At 37.0% G+C, this 19,767-nt stretch overlaps 7 protein-coding genes across 7 annotated transcripts; 6 read left to right on the top strand and 1 right to left on the bottom strand.

Annotated features, from left to right (window-relative positions):
* Positions 1–364: 364 nt before the first annotated feature.
* Positions 365–634, bottom strand: INS49_008888 (uncharacterized protein; the record flags this gene model as incomplete). Its single annotated transcript, XM_043169625.1, has 2 exons — positions 365–525; positions 601–634. The coding sequence occupies 2 exons, from the start codon at positions 632–634 to the stop codon at positions 365–367; spliced, it is 195 nt and encodes a 64-aa protein (XP_043027305.1).
* A 9,178-nt stretch (positions 635–9,812) lies between these two features.
* Positions 9,813–10,178, top strand: INS49_008887 (uncharacterized protein; the record flags this gene model as incomplete). The annotated part of the gene is made up of 1 exon (XM_043169624.1): positions 9,813–10,178. The coding sequence occupies one exon, from the start codon at positions 9,813–9,815 to the stop codon at positions 10,176–10,178; it is 366 nt and encodes a 121-aa protein (XP_043027304.1).
* A 91-nt stretch (positions 10,179–10,269) lies between these two features.
* On the top strand, positions 10,270–10,989 carry INS49_008886 (uncharacterized protein; the record flags this gene model as incomplete). The annotated part of the gene is made up of 1 exon (XM_043169623.1): positions 10,270–10,989. One exon carries the CDS (start codon positions 10,270–10,272, stop codon positions 10,987–10,989), a length of 720 nt encoding a protein of 239 aa, XP_043027303.1.
* Positions 10,990–11,865: 876 nt separating this feature from the next.
* INS49_008885 (uncharacterized protein) lies at positions 11,866–12,780 on the top strand (the record flags this gene model as incomplete). The annotated part of the gene is made up of 1 exon (XM_043169622.1): positions 11,866–12,780. One exon carries the CDS (start codon positions 11,866–11,868, stop codon positions 12,778–12,780), a length of 915 nt encoding a protein of 304 aa, XP_043027302.1.
* A 1,176-nt stretch (positions 12,781–13,956) lies between these two features.
* Positions 13,957–15,012, top strand: INS49_008884 (uncharacterized protein; the record flags this gene model as incomplete). The annotated part of the gene is made up of 1 exon (XM_043169621.1): positions 13,957–15,012. The coding sequence occupies one exon, from the start codon at positions 13,957–13,959 to the stop codon at positions 15,010–15,012; it is 1,056 nt and encodes a 351-aa protein (XP_043027301.1).
* A 731-nt stretch (positions 15,013–15,743) lies between these two features.
* On the top strand, positions 15,744–16,686 carry INS49_008883 (uncharacterized protein; the record flags this gene model as incomplete). The annotated part of the gene is made up of 2 exons (XM_043169620.1): positions 15,744–16,105; positions 16,161–16,686. The coding sequence occupies 2 exons, from the start codon at positions 15,744–15,746 to the stop codon at positions 16,684–16,686; spliced, it is 888 nt and encodes a 295-aa protein (XP_043027300.1).
* Positions 16,687–17,872: 1,186 nt separating this feature from the next.
* INS49_008882 (uncharacterized protein) lies at positions 17,873–19,561 on the top strand (the record flags this gene model as incomplete). Its single annotated transcript, XM_043169619.1, has 2 exons — positions 17,873–18,491; positions 18,555–19,561. 2 exons carry the CDS (start codon positions 17,873–17,875, stop codon positions 19,559–19,561), a joined length of 1,626 nt encoding a protein of 541 aa, XP_043027299.1.
* Positions 19,562–19,767: the final 206 nt, after the last annotated feature.

The following is a 19,767-nucleotide window of genomic DNA, read 5'->3' as shown; positions in this document are numbered from 1 at the left end:
TGTCTCGCATTATTAGGCAGGTAGTCCCTGCCCACTGCTACATGTACTTACTATGGAGATTTAGGCCTGTCGCCTGCATTTGTATCTCCACCTTCAAGGGCCCCATACTTAAGTATGGCTTCTACTGATTGGTCTGCGTCTGTACTTTCTGCTTTCTTCCGTCCTTTTATTCTTCACGAATAATGTGTCTCATTTCTCACCGGGGCCCCTGGCCTTGTAGGACTCAGTGTTCTAGATGCGATGTAACAATTACGGATGAGTAGGCATCTCGAAAGTTACACAGGCCCCTTAACATGGCGCACTGTCCGTGGAAAGTCTCGGTCGCCGTGAATGGTATATGTGTGACCTCGAGGCTCAGACTAATTCAGTTTAAATTCAAGTCTTCTTGCTCCCTCCTCTGTTGCCAGTAGTTGGTGGTTTCCAGCACTTCAGTACACCCTTGAAGCAACACACCCCATCTTGTAAAGAACTCGGCACTGAACTCCCACCCCGTGGCATCCCGTGACTCTCCCCGGACGACGAGAGCTGCGTTGGTGTCGTCGTCAAACTTCAACAGATCGCAACAGAGGGTATCACACAGAATATCTTCGTCATACTCACCGACGTTGATGCCTCGTAGTATGTTATCCCGCATCCTGGGAATGCCTACCAGGGGGAAGGGTTTTTTTTAACTAGATTACGCAATACAATCATATTTTAACATTGAATTAAAATTTCATAACTATAGTAAAATATTAATAAAAGCTATTGAAATATTATAAAAAATAAATTATGTTAAGGCTTTAAGTTATGTTAATATTAATTATAAATTAAAACTAACTTTATATTAATTAATATTTATTATAAATTTATATTAAAAGCTTTAATTTAAACCTTATTAACTTTAAACTTAGTTTTATTTTTAAATATCTTTATAATTTTATAAATGCTTTTATAATAAATAATTAAGCTAATAAAGAATAAATAAATAGTTAAGTTAGGGATAAGAAAAAAAAAGGGTTTTTTTACCCCTTATATTAAGGGTTAACATCATGTCATATCATGTCTGGAATGATTACATGTTAGTAACGTATATCTAATGCAAGACATACATAAAACAAGCATGTTAAAACCTTGATTGCATGTCACTATTATGTCACTATTTCATTGCCATACTGATGCAATGTTGACAAAAAAACCCTCCCCCTGGTAGGTAGGGAACAGGCCCAGCCAGGAATGGTGCGTGACTGTTTTCTGCAGGCCTGCCGTCGGGCACAGGTTTGTGGGCAGGCTCGGCTGCTCGGTTGAAGGTGGGGGAGGGCCTTGATAATTGAATACGGAGGAGTAATCGTCACTCTCTAGGTACTCAAGAGGGATGCGTAGCATAAGAGCGTTCCGGGCCAGGGCGTCAAAGGTGTTCAGCCGGGTGACGAGTGGCAAATCATGAGGCGCGAGAAGGTTGAGGCCCCAATTTGTGGAGACCCTTTGTAGGATTTCTCTGATCTTATCGTGTAGATCGGTACATCTGACCAAGAGTAAAATTGGGAGCTGATCAGGTGTGGCCGTGGCAGGCCGAGACTGATGTTGAAGTGACAATGTCGAGTCCTCATCAGTGACGGTGCGAGCACTCGGACTAGCAACAGCCAACGAATCCCGTTCCATCCCAGGCTGAGGACTAGGGAATTTCTCCAGGCGCTTCTTAGCCCCTGGGTTTGATGCTGCTGGTAAGCGCGCTGTCGTCGAATCTTCTCGCCGCCGCAGGGCGCCAGTACTTACGATACGCTCTCTGGTGGAGCCGGTTCTTGTTGCACGCACATCCCTAACCCTGGTTTGCAACCACTTTCTGAAATGCTTAAATAGCCAGATTTCTTTTATTTCCTCCTTTTAAACTACTCTTAGGAGATAAACGCTTTTATAATTATGCTTTTAAACCCCTTATAATACTTATAGCCTTCCATAATTATAAGCTTAATTTATATAAAACAATCTTTCCTTTTTATAAGCTATAAATAAGTTATGCAAAGCATATCTTAATTATATTTATTTTATATTATTATTTATTTCCTTTTATTTTTAAATATATATTTATATAATAGCTATAAACGCTTTTTTAAACCTTATTAATTAAGTAATTTATTTAAATATTTATTCCTTTCCTACTTAGTTTATTATATTATAGTTTTATTATTAAATTAAGGGGTGCTAAGAATTTATAAACCTTAATGCATTAAATATAGCCCTTATTAAGTAACTAAATATAATCTTAAAACTAAATTCTTAATTTATATAGCATAAAAAGAAAAAAAGAAATATTTAAAAGGCTTTATATAATAAGTATTAAGAGCATTTAAGTAATAATAAGCTTTTAAAAGATAAAATAATACTTACTTTATTTTCTTCCTTATTCTTTAATAAATTAAAAAAGGGATATAATTAATATTTTTAATAATAAGTTGCCTTAGCTTTTAATAAGGTAATTAAATTTAATAAAAAATAAAAAATTTAAGAATAAATATAAAATTATTTTTTATTTAATAAATAGTTTAAAATATTAAAAATAATTTTATACTTTTTAAATTAAGTATAATAAATACCCTTTAAACTTAATATTAGCAATACTTAAAAAAAGTAAAGAAACTAAGTATTAAACTATAATAATAATATTAAAACTTATAAACTTATATTTATAAGCTTATATTTATAAATTATTTAAAATTAAAGAATTTATTAGTTTAAATAACTTTTTATAAGTAATTATAATATATATTACTTTTAATTAAGTAATTTCTAAGCGCTAAGAACTTATTAAATAAAATATATTAAGAAATCTTATTTATTCCTTAAAAACTTTATTTAAAGAATTAATAATACTTTTATATTATAATAAATTTATATTAATTTTTAAGAATATTATAATATTTATTATATTAAAATTAAAAGTACCTTTTAAAATAAAAAGTAATTAATTAAGAAAGTAATTAAGAAATAAAAATGCATTATCTTAATTATATTAATAAAATAAAATATATAAATGCCCTTATTAAAGAATTAATTAATAAAAGAAATATACTTAACCTTTTGCTAATTATTATTACTTTTATTTTATATTTTTAAGAAAATAAATTTTAAAGCTAAAAATAATTTTAAGAAAATTTAAATATAATAAAATTAAAATATAATTATAAAAAAATTGCTGTAAAAACTTAATTTAAAAGCTTACTTAAAAAAACCTTTTACTTAAAAATTAAATATAAAGCTTATTAAAAATATTAAAAACCCTTTTAAGTGCATTTTTAAAAGTTATTAAAGGATAATATTTTAATTTCCTCCTTTTATTTTATTTTTCTTTATAAAGTAAACTTATGCTTTTTTAAACCTTAATTTTAAAAAATTAATTAATTAATAATATTTTTATTATATTTTTATTAACTTTTTATTAATTTATTTATACTTTAATTAATTTATTATAATTATTAATTATAATTAATTCCTTAAAAATATATATAACCTTAAATTTTATATTATATTTTTTATCTTTAAGTATAATTTTAAATAATTATAATGCTATTTATTTTATTAATTTTATTAATTATTTAATTTTAAGTACCTTTAAAAAAGCTATTAAGATAAATATTATTAAAGCAAAAACCTTATTTTTAAAGGTTTTAGGTTATAAAATAAGGTGCTTTAAAAATATATTATATAAAGTAAATAAAAAAGGATTAAAGATTTAATTTTAAAAAATATAATAATTATAAATAAATTTTATATTAATATAATATTAAAAGCATTTTTATAAAAATTAAGTATTTAATATTATAAAATTAATTTAATATTATGCTTTAAATTACTTAAATAAAGTATTATTTTTCTTAAATTTATTTAATAATATAATTTAATCTTTCTTAAATATATATTATTATAATTTCCTTATTTTTATTTTTTATTATAAATATTTATAAATATTATAAATATATATAAGCTTATAATTTTTTTAATAAATTTAATAAAATCTTTTAAGCCCTTTTAGTACTTAAATAAGGATTAAAAGAACTTAATAATTTTTTAATATTTTTAATTTAAATACTTAAGGGTTAATGTTTTTAAATTATTAATTTAATATACTTAAAATATAAAATTTAAGGGAATTAAATAAATTAATTATAAAAATTGCTTTAAAGCCTTTGCTAAAAAGGTAGTTTAATATAAATTATTAAAAGGCAAAAGCTTAAGACTTTTTTTTAAAATCTTATAAAACCTCTTTTATTATTTATAAGCATTAAATAAGTTAAATTATAAGCTTATAATAATAAATAAGTTTTTAAGATTTATTTATATCTTCCTTTTTATATTAAAGACTTAAGAATAAGTATTTAATACTTTTTAAGCTTATAAAAGCTAAATAAAATAGTAATATAATTTAAATATTTATAAAATTAAATAAACTATTAAGGCTATAATAATTAGCTAATTTATAAATATTAAATATATTAAATAAGTAAAATAAAAGGGTATTAATTTAAAACTTACTTTTCTTTAAACCTTAAAAGCAAATAATGCTATGAAAAAAACTAATAAAGCAATAATTAAATATACTTTAATTATGCTATTAAAGGTTAATTTATTTTTTAACCTTTAGCTAAAAGCAATATAAGCTGCAATTTAATTATATAATATATTGCTTGCTTTAAGGAAAAAGAAATGCATTTTAAATACTTTTTTATATATATAGTTTTCTTATTATTTTTAATAATTTAAATTAATATAAATTTACTATTTTATAACTTATTTATTGCCTTATTAAAGTAGTATTTATGCTTATAAGTATAAAGCATATATGTTTAAAAAGAAATGTAAAAATAATATAAAAAAACGCCTTATAAAGAAGGAATTAAAAGCCTATATTAAATATTTAATTAATTATATAGCATTTAATGTTTTTTAAATTTAAATTCCTTTGCTTAAGTAAATAGTCTTTATAAAAAATATATAATTTAATAAAGATATATTTTATAAATTAATAATAAATAAAGTAAAAAATAACTTTTTAACTCTTAAAGCAAAATTATTAAACATTAAAATTATTAATATTAAGGAAATTTAAAATTGCATTTATATTATACTTTTAATACTTTATATAAAAAATAACTTAATTAATTTAAATAATAAATTTAATACTTATTTTATATTAAAAAAGGATAAAATTAATACTTTTAATTAAAACTTAAGGATAAGGATTCTTAAATTTAAAAGGTAAAGTTTATTATATATTACCTTTTTAAAAAGCTTAAGAAATTAAAAATAAAAACTTTTAAGTCTTAAAAGAACCCTAAATATATTAAAATAAGGCTTTTGCAAAGAAAAATATACTTTTATTAATAAAGTAAGAGTTAATAAACTTAAACCTTTTTTTTTAAAAATTATATATATTTAAAGCTATAAAAAATTAAGAATCCTTTTAATTAATATAAATAAAGAAAATATAAGAATAAATTTAAGAGTTTAAACTTATAAAAAGATCTTTTTAAGTATATAATTAAGATAAATACTCTTAAAAATCCTTTAATTAATTATTATATTTAATAAATATAATTATATTTTACCTTAATATAACCTTTTAAAGTAACTTTATAATTACTTTCTTACTTAATTAGCTTAAAAAATAAAAATAAAGAATACTTAAAAATTTATATTTTTTAATTTTAAATAATATAATAATAGCTATTATTTAAGCCTTTAAGATTAAGTTTAAGCCTTATTTAATATAATAATATTATAAAAATCTCCCTTTAAAACTAATTATATAAAGAAAGGCTTAAAAAAGCCTTTTTTAAAATAAATAGCTTAAAGTAATGCATTAAGAAATATAAAGCTTTATTAAGCTTAATATTTAAAGAATTATTAAGTATTAAAAAGCAAAATTAATGCTGCTATCCTTAAAATAAATATATAAATATAAGCTTAATAAAGATAAAATAATTAAATTTTTAAGATATAAATTTATATTTAAGGAAATTTATAACTTTATTTTATTATAAAAAATATATATATTATAATCTTAATTATAAAATCATTTTATATAATAATAATAATTATTATATACTTTAATTTAAAGATTTAATAATTTAATATTATAATTATATTTTTAAATGCTAGCTAAAAAGAATTAAATTAAATTTATTATAAATTATTTAATAAATTTAAGGAGTTAAAGAAATATAAAGTGCTTTTAAAAGCATTTTATAAACTTAAAAACTCCTTATTTCTTTAATATAAGGATTTTAACTATATATTATAAAATTTAAGCTTAAAACCCTTATTAAAAAAGCTATATTTTTTTATTAGCTTAGCTTATAAAATAGCAATTCTTTTTTATATAAATAATATTTTAATTATATATTTTAAGAATAAATATAAATTCTTTATAAGAATTAAAAATAGAATTAAATTTATATATAAAATAAAGAATTAAGAAAAGGCTTAATAATTCCTAAATATATAAATTCTTAAAAACTAAGAAAAGTATATTATAACGCTTTTTTATAACTCATATATTAAAAAAATAGTAAATAAATATAACTTATTAAAAAGTAAAAACTTTTTATTATTTACTTTAATATTTAAAGAAAAGCTTAAGCCTTTTTTTAAATAAGCCTTAAAATAAAAAATTTAAAAGTTTTAAGAAAAAATTAACTTTATTCTTTATATAATAATTATAATATACTTAAATATAGCATTTCTTTGCTTTATATTATTAAGATTCCTTATAAATTTAAGTTTAAGTTACCTTAAGATAGTAAATTATATAATTTAATATTTATATATTACTTAATTTCTTAAATTATAATTTAAAGGGAATTAAAAAGCTTAAGCGCTTTTAATAATTAAAGATGCTTTATTTATTAATAATAAAGAAAATTAAAGATCTTCTTAAGAGTATATAATAACCCTTTTTAAGAGCCCTATATATTAAAAAGTATATAAATAAGTAATTATTTTTATTTTAATTATTAAGGCTAAATTATTAACTTTAAAGCTTATAATTAAAGAAATAATAGTTTTAAAATATTTATTTAAAGATATAACCTTAAATTTAAGCAAGCCTTGAATTATTTATTGTAATAATTAAATAATTATATACTTAATTATTAATAAGTATAAATAATTAAAAATAAGGCTTAAGCATATAAATATTTAATAAATATAATTAAAATAGGAATTTAAAAAAAAGTACTTTTAATATTATATATTTAAAAATTAAAAAAATACTTATAAATAAATTTATTAAAGTTTTATTATATATTTAATTTAAATATTTTAAAGCTTTCTTAAATCTTTAAAATATAAGGGAAATAATAAAAGGGAATTAATTTATTTATTAATTATTCTTATTATTAAGTTTTTATTAAAAATCTTAAAAATTATACTTTTTAAAAATTATAATATAATCTTTATATAAAAATTATTCTATAATTAAAATTTACTTTTTAATCTTTATAATAATATATTAATTAATTTAAAACTTTCTTTTAATTATTATAATAATCTTTTAACTTTTTTAAAAAACTTTCTTAACCTTTAATTAAATTCTTAATTATAATTTTAAACTAAAATTTAATAATATTTACTTCTTAATATTACCTTTAAAATTAAAATGTTTAATTATAATAATAATGTAATCCTTATACTTTTTTATAATTTTTATATTATTAATAACTTAATTTTAAAGCTTTTAAGCCTTTATATTAATTTTATTATATTACTTTAAAGTAATTATAATTTAAACTTTAAAATGCTTTATTATATCTTTATACTTACTTTTTATAACCTTTAAAAGCTATTATTATAAAGTAAAGATTTTTTAAATATTAAAAAAATTATAAAAATATAATTAATATAAATAAAACTAAACTTTTTATATTTATATATATTTAAAGCCTTCTTTTAAGTATATTAAGATTTCTTAAATGCTAAGAAATTATTAAATTAAGTATAATAAAGATAAAGCATAAATAATAAAAAAAATATTAAAAGTAATTTATAAAAATTACCTTAAGTATAATAATAATAATAATTATCTTTATTATTATAATTTATATAAGAATTATTATTATAATTATATATAAAACTCTTAATATAGGGAAAATAAGGAATATAATGCTTATTAATTTTTTTAAATTTCTTTATATCCTTTTTTTTTCTTTTTATATTTTATTTTAATTTTTTCCTTAAAAAGATATTTTATTTTAAGCTTTAAGTTATTTATATATACTTAAAGGTTCTTTAAAGCTATATTAAAAATTAATATACGCTTTAAAATTAGTTTTTAAATTAATTAAGAAACTTACTTTTAAGCATATTATTTAGCAATATTTTAATAAGAATATTAAAGCTTTTATTATTTTTATTAATAAGCTTTTTATTAATTTAAGTATATTTATATTTCTTTTTTTAAATCTTAGGAGTATAAGGAAGTGAAATAACTTAAGGCTTAAAAGCCTATTTTTTATTACTTTTAATTATCTTTAATATAATTAAAAAGATGCTTAAAATTAATAAAAGTAAATATTTTTAAATATAAATTTAATTAAAAAGTTTAAAAAAAAGGTTTAATTATTAATTATAAGCTATATTATAAAATTATAAGTAGTTAAAGTTTAAGTAATAAAGTATATATATTATAAGAAAGGTTAAATAATTAATCGCTTAGCGGGCTATAGCTAATGTTTTTAAATATAAATTAGTTGCTTAAAAAATAAGGTAATTAATAAGGTAGGAATTACTTTTAATTAAGGGGTATATTGTATGTACATCCCTAACCCTAATTTGCAACTACTTTTTAAAATGCTTAAATAGCCAAATTTCTTTTATTTCCTCCTTCTAAACTACTCTTAGGAGACAAACGCTTTTACAATTATGCTTTTAAACCCCTCACGATACTTATAGCCTTCCACAGTTCTGCCATCGCCGTCGTTCTATGGAGCTGGCAATTCCACTCCAGTCGTCACCCTGGTCCCAGATTTCCGACGCTTGGGGGGCCATTGCTACTTGCTAAGGTGTAAAGACTGTGAGCAATGCGTCAGTGTCAGAAGAAAAAAAGATAGATCTGACTGGGCACGCCAAGTCAGAATCTGGGAGGCGGCTTCATCTTCGCCTCGGACCATCACCATCAAGTGGGTCAAGGAGCTAGGGCGCATGCACGCTAATTCGGTCGGTTCGCATGCACCGGATCTCATGCGACCTGCTTGCGCCCCTGCAACCATCCATATGCCTGTCAGTGGGGACATCCATGCACCATACCTTTGCACTACCGTAGGTGCATGCGGCCACCACGCCGGGACCGCCTTGGCAAGGGCCCCATCTTCAACCTCCGCTGTCTTGCAAGCCATTGGCCGAAGAGGAATTTGTGGTCCATGATCCGCTACTGACAGGGGCGGGGCGTAAGCAATTCCGTATTCAGACCTGGACTATTTTTTTTTTTTCCTTCACTGAACATGCCTCTGTTGCCGAGGACCCAAGTCCTGCACAAGCTCGGGCACTCCAATCCCTGTGAACCCAAACTGGTGTTCAATATCGTCACTGGTTTGAAGAAGTATGGGCTGAGGTTGCTTTACGGAAGACCCCATGTTATTGGTATAATGTGTCTCTTGCCACGCAGGGCGGCCCGGAACTAGGCTTAAGACCGATGTGAACCTTTTTCGACGAATTTGGACACACTGGGACAAGAGTAAACGAGCAGTGCTCTCGGCGGTCTTCTATAAGAAGAAGGCCAGTGTAGTGTGGAGGGAAATAAAAGTCTCGCATTTCTGTATTATTCTTCTGCTGCTGACACCATGCCTTCATTCGACTCCTTGATCTCGGCCACCAAGGTCGCTGCAGTTTTCCCGGAGTCTATCCGTGATAAAACCATTCTCATTACCGGCGTCTCACCCAATAGCTTGGGGCTCGCCACTGCTGTCGCATTGGCATCTCAACAACCCAGCCGCCTCATTTTATCCGGGCGATCTGCTGAGAAGGTTCAGAGTGCAGTCGACTCCTTGAGATCGGCTTATCCGCTGGCCAAGTATGATGTTTTACTCATGGACCTGTCATCCCAAACTTCTGTCCGTGCTGCCGCGACGCGGATCAACGAGGACGTCAACATCCCTGCAATCGACATCTTGATCAACAACGCTGGTGTTACAGTATGCGCTATATAGGTGATAGCCACGGTAATGCTCTCGGCATTACAACGTCCCTCTTTTGGGTGTTTAATACAATAGGCTTTCTTGTGCCGTAACAGCTGGCGTCATGGCGATTCCTACCTTGACATTTTCCGAGGATAATGTCGAGACGACCTTTGCAACAAACCACATCGGCCATTTCCTTTTCACGAATCTTATCATGCCAAAGGTTATCAAGGCTTCTGAAATCTCCAAAACACCCACCAGGGTCATCAATGTCTCTTCTTATGGGCATCAATTTTCTCCCGTCCGGTTCTCGGATATCAACTTCAGCAAGCTGGCGTCTGAGCTCCCCGAACAGGAACGTCCCGATATTGACAAGGCCAAGTACCTGACGGGCAACGATTGGTCCAACGAGGCGTACGCCAGCTTCTCCTCTTACGGGCAATCCAAGACTGCCAACATCCTCTTCTCAGTTTCCTTGAACCAGAAGCTTGGAGAGAAATACGGCATCGCTTCCTATGCCGTCCATCCTGGTGCGGTCGACACCAATATCAACCGACACGCCGACCCACGGGAGATCGAAACCGCCTTGGCAAGAGTCAAAGAACTTGGCTTCGATTCTTCGTCCAAGACGCCCGACCAGGGTGCCAATTCCACGGTTCTTGCTGCCGTCGACCCGGGCCTACCACCGGTCGACACCGGCGTTGTTGATGTCACTGGCGTGTACTTGTCCGACTGCAAGCTGGACAACGATTCATGTGCCACATTTGCGAGGAACAGGGCCCTGGCGGAGAGGCTCTGGGCGCTGAGTGAAGAACTTGTGAACCAGAGGTTTGAATTCTAGAGTACCTCTCGATCTAATCCCAGGGCAAAAGGGTTCTGAAGGCTGATTGATGCATTCGCGCTCGCCATGTTGGATGAGAAGGGATTGTGATTAGCTGCCCAAGAATGAAAACACAGTGAACAAGCTAAATGTGTTATTTGTCACGGCACATGTGCTCTGCGTCGTTATGGTCGCTGACCAAATGGGTTGACGCTTGAATAGATAGGTCACTGCTGTAGGTCAAAGAGACGTCAAAGGATATTCAGCGGGTCATTCTCACCGAGCTTGATGATCTCTTCTGCAATTTCTCACGACGTGCATGCTTTGAAGGAAAACTTTGCCACAACGGGAGTTTGGGCCTTCGCCACGTAGCGAGTCTGCTTCTAGTAATAACACCGGTCAGGACACCTGTTGAAGTATCACACCAACAGAACCACATGCCTTAAATTGTCGGTACCTTCTCTCGTAGTGCTGAGCGTGGTCTGAACAGATGCCCTCCTGGAATGCTCCGTCCGTGGCTACTGCGAGAACTATATGAATGAGTGCAATGTCACGACCAATTGGGCACGACAACGCAACCCATGTCACACAGGGATTTGAAGGGTGCGGTCAGGATGCCCGTGCCAATATGCAAAATGCTTACGCCCCTGTCTCCCATTTAGGTTGTGGCAGACCCACAGTTGGACCTCGTGCCAGACGTCTGTCACGATCACTGTGTGACCAACCAAGTTCGGCGGTGCGTGTACCTCGGTATTCTCCAGAGAGTAAAGGCTTTCAGTCCTGATGGTTATCTTATTAAATCAACTGGCCGCTGTTTTCGTTACGATGCGTCTGTCCCCCCAGCCCCGTCTCGTCTTCCTCGTAATCCCTTCATGTCCCTGGATTTATTCTGTCATCATGCCCTCTTTTACTAGCAAAGATATTCCCGATCTCAAAGATCAAGCCATCATTGTCACGGGCGGAAACGCGGGCCTAGGACTCGAGACAGTGAAGCAGCTCAGCTTCCACAATGCTGCTCGTATCTATCTCGCAGCCAGGTCGCAAGAGAAGGCCGAGCAGGCCATCAGAGAGCTCCAGGCTGCTAAGCAGAAAGCCACAAACATCGTCTTTCTAAAGCTCGACCTCGCATCCCTCGAGAGCGTCAAAGATGCCGCATCCGACTTCCTCCGCCGCGAGACCTGTCTCGATATCCTCGTCAACAACGCCGGCATCATGATGACTGCGGAAGGACTTACCAAGGACGGCTACGAAACCCAATTCGGCACAAACGTCGTAGGCCCCGCGCTGTTCACTCAACTTCTGCTTCCCATCATGCGCGAAACCGCCAATGTCAATCCCCAGACACGGGTTGTGATGCTCTCGTCTGCCGCGCATGTCCGGGCGCCGAGCGACATCTACAAGTTCGGCGAGTTCAAAACAAAAATGTCCAACCGCGCCACGACCGAGAGGTACGCCATATCGAAGCTGGCCGACCTCCACTACGCCAAGGCCCTGGCCGAGCGGGAGCCGCACGTCAAGATTGTCCCCGTCCATCCTGGCACGGTGGCTACTGACCTCCACCATGCCTCCGAGGGGGTTTTCCTCCGGCCTTTCCTATATACTGCCGTCAAGCTGTTCGCCACACCGGTTGATAAAGGCGCCTTGTCACAGATCTGGGCGGCTGTCAGTCCAGATGCGAAGAGTGGGCAGTACTATGGTCCGGTTGGAAAGGCAGAGTGTGGTTCTAAAGCAAGCCAGAACCACGATCTTCAGGAGCAGTTGTATGCATACATTCAGAGTGAGCTAGCTGCTTTTGAGTCGCAGCACAGCTGATTGGAGGGTCTTTTCTACTAGCTGAGCAAATCTTAAATCAATTCGTCATTTTTTCGAGTCTGTACGATGTGACGAAATTGATTTTGTCTCAGGTTTGGTATAGGTGTGGTAAATTGAGGTCTTTGTATAATGGAAAGCCTGTATATTTCGAAAATTTCACTACACACAAGATTTGGTTAAAATGCTAGATAAGATTCAGATCAAACGCCATTGAGGGTTACAAGTGTAGTGCGTTGTTTTGTGACATGAATAACTTGACGGGGAGAGGGGGAGATATTGATATCTTGCTACACAGTCTCACTCGGACCTCCCAAGTAAGGTCCGTTAATCAGAATACAACCTCCTGTGTATCAATTTTCCTCAATGGACGATGGACGTGGTGGAAGCCTCAACCAATACACAAAGTATCTCATCCACACGTTTCGACAACTTTCATTGTAGTAAACCTGATGGTCAAAATGAAAACGCTCAGCGAGATGTGTTCCCAGGTGGCTCCCAAACGTTCCTGATTCTCGCTTGTCAACAGGTCTTGGATGAACACACAGAGTATTTTCTGGCATAGGGAAATATTTCCTCACATCGTATTTTATTTGGCATTCGACCTGTTATAACCACTTGATGTGGTGTTCTTGTCGGCTTTTGCATGGTTGATGACAGCATCACTGGCGAAAATGGCTTCCCGTGGTCAGTGCCAATTTTCACAGTTGGGCTTTGTCCTTTAAACCAGACTTTATCTGAATCCAGTAGAGCGGATGAGTACAAGGTTCAGATTCTCGCCGAGGAATTTACACGAGGCCTCCGGTCACACAGTTATCGTATCGATGTGCCCTGTGACTGGGCGTAAGTGTGGTTGTGGGCCAGTACTGCTCATGCTGTACACGGTCCCGTAATTTATGCCAAGACATCCTGGGGCAATTTCCTCACAGGCTTGATCCAAAAATTGTATTTGTACACATGTAGTTAAGTCATTGTGACGAAGTTTTGTCTCACAGGCTTAACGAAGAAGTGTCATTGTTCACAAACCATTTAGTCATCGTGATGAAGCTTCGTCTCACAAGGATTAGGAGAGCATGAATCATCAGAAGTCCATCAAAAGACTAAATACAACTATAATACCTTTAGAAAGAACTGATATCTTGGCAACTTTTAGCCAGGTATCAACAACAAACACAAATCATGGATCCAGGTGCGGAGAAGGAAAGGCTACAATACAACTACATTTCTGGCTTCGGATCATTGGCCAGTTTCATGGCCACCGACACGGAGCACTTGCATAGCCCTTTGGTTTACCGGCGTTTTGACAGACTCGCAACAAGAGACTTGGCTTATTACCAGAGCCAGCTGTTGCAGCTTCAAGCTGAGCAAGACGAATTGGACATCCACGACAGGTTACGTGTCGACAGCACTGATAATGACAGAGAAGAGCAGCGCAATAGGATCCGAGATTGCGCTCAGGACTGGGACACCTTTGAGCGCGCCGTTCCCAGGTTTCAGTCCACAACACGGGCTCAGGGGTCCGCAAATGGCACGCACCACCATATTGATGACCTGTGTAAGGAGAGGATGGACCTCGCCATGAAGATACGCTCGACGTTGAAAGATTACCGAGAGGCATTGATACAAGGATCGATTCTGCTTTCCATGTCAGCCCCGTCCACGCAGACAATGGCAGCCATGTCCCGATATTTTCATGGAGTCTTGGAGCCAACTTCCTCTGATACTGTGACCAAGACAGCAGCTTGCTCGGTTCTCTGTGGAGCCAGCTCCTCACTTTATCCGCCCAACATGAGCCAGTCACAAATCCGGACCTCGGACTACATATCTCTGTCAAAACCAGCGGAGCTCGACCTGCTCACCAATCTGCTACGAACCAGGCTGTCGCGGCTCTTCAGGGCAAAGCCACCGCCTTTGCTTCCTTCGTACCTCGCAGGACGCCCCCTACCTACCATATCTCACCTTTCACCGTCCCAGATGAAGTACTACTCACACGAACGGGTCAGATTCACGGCCTCTTTCATCACTACTCTAGCGGCCGCCATTCTGCTGTTCGTGCCAATCTTCGCGCTCTACAACACGTCACAGGAGCAGGCGTCTCTGACGCTGGTTTTGATTGTGGTGTTCGCGGTGATTTTGGCGGGGTCGCTGGCGGTGATGACCACGGCCAGCCGGTTGGAGATCTTCGGAGCGTGCGCGGCCTATTCTGCCGTGCTTGTGGTTTCTTTCCAGCGGTGATTTTTCTCCTGATAGAGGCAATGGGAATGAACGGAGATGTGTTGTTAGGACAGAGAAGGACTTGCGAGGCCAACGATATATATATACTGCCCATCTTTATTTGCGACGAATGTTTCACCATCAATTTGGCAGCAGACATTGGTGCTAGCATAAGCACCTACTTGCCGTTTTGTTGCTGATATAATATTGTGCTGCTCACTGCCAAGTAACAAACTTTTAGTTGTTTCTCATGTGTGCTCTCTGGCGCTGCCTCCATGGTTACTATTTACTTTTTTTCTCGCGATCATCCATATTGTTGCCTGCTCCTTTGCCGGCTCAGGTGCTTGTGTAGGTGGAAACACTGGTCGTGGGGGCCGACCGAAGTGCAGTTGGGCGCTCACGGGGATTGTATTTGAACACTGCATTGGCGGCGGCGCTTGTGTAACCGGAAATTCGAGTCAATTCCCTGTGTTTTCGACGCTTACTGCAGATGTCCGGATCTTTCGGGGACAGCTTGGAGGCTCTGTAGCAATTTTGGTTCGTCGGCACCGAGACTGTGGTCTTCTGTAAGCTCAGCTTCTCACCCTCCCGCCCACCAGTTGACGGTGAGGCTTATCCCTTGTGGAACGGTGAGAATTACTTTCTTATTAAGAGAGGTTTTCACGCGAGTGCGTCTTTTTGCGGTCGGGTTCTGGCTTATGCTTCCTCCTCCGAAAGGAGCCGTCATTCTGTCGTTCAACTCTTTTTAGAAAATGTCGTCTCCAGCGGTACCCACCAGGGTCTACAGGTCGCCTGACTCCAGCACAGGGACCGTGACTTCTTGGATCCCTTTCAACACTCCCTACAGTATGCATGTGGAGGACTGCACTTCTGCGTTCTGGCGTTGGGCTTCTGACTCGGAACTTGTCGCTTGGGACCCCGGGTACGGCATCAGCGTCAACCGCAACTTGCGCTGCGTGCCGCAGGCGGTTACTACGTGGTGGGCGCAAGACTGGCTGGGAACCAACACCGAGACTGTCGTGAGCATCGGACCCCTCACCTGTCCCGAAGCCTTCAGACAGGTTGCTACGCACGTCGAGGACGAGACTCGCACCAGGGTGGCTTGTTGTCCATCGTAAGCCACCATCACCTCGTGGTAGGGAATGCCGCACTGCTGACGTTTGTCCCAGAGGCTTTACTTTTAACACCTGGCAAACATACGGAACTCCGGGGCAATGCTACAGCGGGGTCGACCCAGGCTTCACCTTCACTGTTCAGACTAGCAACGAGCGCAAGGAATGGAGTCCCACCACACTGACCACGAACACGACCACCTCGGTATTAGCCGCTCACATCAACGGCTGGATCTTCGCCGCGGAGACGGGCAGTTCTGACTCAGCCCCGGCAAATGGCACACCTTCGTGTCCCACAGACAGCGGATCGCTCAGCACTGGGGACACAGTTGGCATCGGCGTCGGCGTCGGGTTGGGGGTTGTCGGCCTTGCCACCTTGGCTACAGGGATATTCATGATGCGCCGGTCGAAGAAGATTCAACGACGGGCGCAGGTAGCCCCGAGGCTCTCTACGCATGTAGATACTCGGCTGAGGAGGAGTTTTGGGCCCCATTCTGAACTAGAGAGCCACGGTGGCTATGGTTTGGGAGTGGAGAACAGGTATAAAGCACCCCCGAGCGAGCTTCCCAGTGTAGATTCGTAAAGCGATAGCAGTGGATCATGTACATAGTGTATTAAATGCAATGGTATATCTCGCGGTGGTACTATAGAAGTTGGCCTCAAATGAGTCCGGCATGCCCGACATGACTGAGGCAATATTCAGTCATGTTGTATGGGGATTGGCAATTTCCAACGCTTCTAGATGCAAAGCTCTACCTTAGATATATCCCTCTTCAATGATCAAGGATGCACACCCTGGCTGCTCTTGGCCATTGATGTCATCTAGTAATTTGGGGCTTTTTTAGCCAATGCAACCGATCTGATGATACTAAGCAACTTGCCGTGGTACCCAGCTCCATCTGTTCTTCTTTTCCCGAAGAAGCCCTTCCTCTTACCCGCGTGAGGTAAAACTGCCCTTGGTTTTTGATCCTGCTTCCTGACCACTTTTGCTAAGCCCTTCTGGATATGTTCGTGCCTCCCGTGCTAGCTTGTCTGCCCTGACGTTGCCAGGGATCTGATCATGCCCAGGACCCCAGGGGAGTTCTATTCCGCCGCCACGGCTCTCAGCCACCTCTGCAAGTGACACAATTTCCCGAAAGAGAGGCACACGTCATCTCCTCTTTCTCCCGATCCTCCATTCCAAGGCCAACTGACAGTCTGTCATCGCTTGAATCTGCTTCAGTCTTATTGGAAATGTGCATGCTAATCGCCAGCGTCAGGGCCTGGTTGATTGCGACCAGTGCGATCTGGCTGACACCGCGACGACCTCGAACATTGAGGCTGTAGCCATTCCACACACCCTTTTTTTTTTTTTTTTTTTTTTTTTTTTTTTGCAGCGCTACGCTAGGTGGCAGCAGCCCCGTCGCCCCTTGACTGGTCTTGAGGATCCGCAGAGCCATCCGCCCGGAGGATGATCTTTTCTTGGTCTTCTCAACATAACATCTCGGGACCCAACGAAAGGACGACTGGGCTCTGAGATGGAGCTGTCTTGATTCGACTCTTACAATTGGCCGAGGTTATCCTCGTCACGTTGCACAACACTAACCCACAGCATCGGGCTCTTCAGACCCGGCTAACCTGCATGTGCTGACATGCATATTTCCCCTCCCCAGCTCTGAAGTCGATTCTCAGTTGAAGAATATTCATCCGTTATTTTGTCTTACCTCTGGCATCCCAGAATTAAAACTTTTTCTCATACCCAACGGAATAATATAGAACCTCCCACCGCCATGGATCTTATTAATTGGGCACTTAGTGCTGTATCCTCCGCCATAGACCTCGGCTTCAAGGAACTCGACAATCTGCGCGCTTTTCCATTATTTTACGACCCAGACAACCAGAGGCGCCTCGTCTTCCATGGACGGGACATCTACCTTCGTATATCTGATTTGCTACTTGATGAGAACGGGCGCATGAGGGATGTTGCGTTGCTACGAATGCCGGAAGACGCCGCAGCTATCGCAGCCATCAGGCCTGAGTCTCCTGAGCCTCACAGGCTGCAGGGGCTGCGTGGGCCGCGCGAGCTCCAACCTCAAGTCAAAATTGATAACTTCCTAGCGAAGCTTTCAGATTCAGGGGAGAGGAGCGTCAGGATATATATCGAACAGGGTCTCGGCCCACAGGTGTTCAAAAACTACTTCAGCGCAGATGTCACCGATGCAACCCGCCGCACGTATGCTCATCCAGCAACACGAGGATACAATGGTCTGTCGTTCCAATGGAGAACTCCGGAGCCAAACGCGTGGTTCGAAGCACCATACTTTATCTTGAGTGGACAAGATCCGCCGGGACTGGTTATCAGCGTGAAAAAGGTGTCCACCGTGGAGCACAGTGGCGATAAACTCATCTGTAAGCAAGTCTTAGTTGCTGTCCTGTTGATGAGGAAGTTTGATTCACTGACAGCGGTCTTAGTACTCATTTCTTCGGAGACGTGGGAGTCTTCAGGTTTTTCTGGCATGCATCCCATCACAGACAACAGTCAGCAAGCCAGCGCCAGAGTACTCGAGTCTCTGAAAAGATTCGCCCTTGATTTTGAACAACTCCAGGATAACTATCAGCCGCTTTTGAGAAAAGCGAACACTTCCCAGAGAAGGAAACAAGTCCTTCTTCTCTGGTTTCACCACGTACATCTCTCACACACAACACGAAGCTTTGAAGAGGTCCGGTGGATGTACCAAGAGGTTAGGGAGTGGAGGGTGGATTCTGGGAAATTCAAACTGCTGCCTCACCTATTGGACGAGGTCATCACCGACACAAACTTTTTCAAGGAGCTCGAGGCCATGGCTGAAGATCTGGCATCTACGCTCGAGGCCCTGCTCGGTGTTGTCGGGGTCGGCTTCGAAGGACACGCGGACGGTGCTCCGGAGTTCAACACCGTTGCGGCCGACCTGCGAGGGCTCTCTTCCGACCTTCGGCGCAAGGCAGGGGACATTCCCAAGACTTTGGCGCACCACCTTCATTTCCTCGAAATGCGGCGGAGCATTGGAGAGTCCAACCGTCTTTCGATGCTAACGATCTTGGCCAGCATATTTCTTCCTTTGAGCCTGGCCTGCGGCATCCTCAGTATGGAGACGCGTCTGAAAGACCTAAAATACATCTTGTACGACTTTTGCGGAGTGACCGTCCTCCTTCTGACGCTAGTCGCTTTGCTTCTGTTGTTGGTCAAGGGGTCGATGACTATCATGTCGAGAATTTCGGGCTGGGACCCATTTGGGAAGCAACTTGTCACAATTGGGCTCGCTGCCATCGTTCCAATCATTTGGGCCGTCATACTGGCCTCATTTATTGTTGGAATGGCAGTGGACGTTCGCCTTGGTGGCCTGGTTCTCGGGTATGGCCTGGCAGGCCTCACTGGTCTGACAGTCCTCAACGGCGTTGCAACACTAGTGCTGGCTTGTATGCATTTAATATCCGGGTGAGACCTTCTCAAACTGTTTTCCATGATGAAGATCACCTTGATAAGCGGTGCTTGGCCTGTCTACGTTGCAGACAAAGGAAGTGTGGAAGCGCCCTCCGCTGGGCGGCACGGAGCCATTCCGTCCCCTTTTCCCTGGCTTTCAATCAACAATCCAGGTGCCGTGGTCCGCTCTGAATCTTCATGATATGTGCTTCTTTGTTCATTCTC

Source organism: Diaporthe citri (genome assembly GCF_014595645.1).
Source record: "Diaporthe citri strain NFHF-8-4 chromosome Unknown scaffold_3, whole genome shotgun sequence".
In the NCBI taxonomy this organism is placed as follows: Eukaryota; Fungi; Ascomycota; class Sordariomycetes; order Diaporthales; family Diaporthaceae; genus Diaporthe; species Diaporthe citri.
This window is presented reverse-complemented; position numbering and strand designations above follow the sequence as displayed.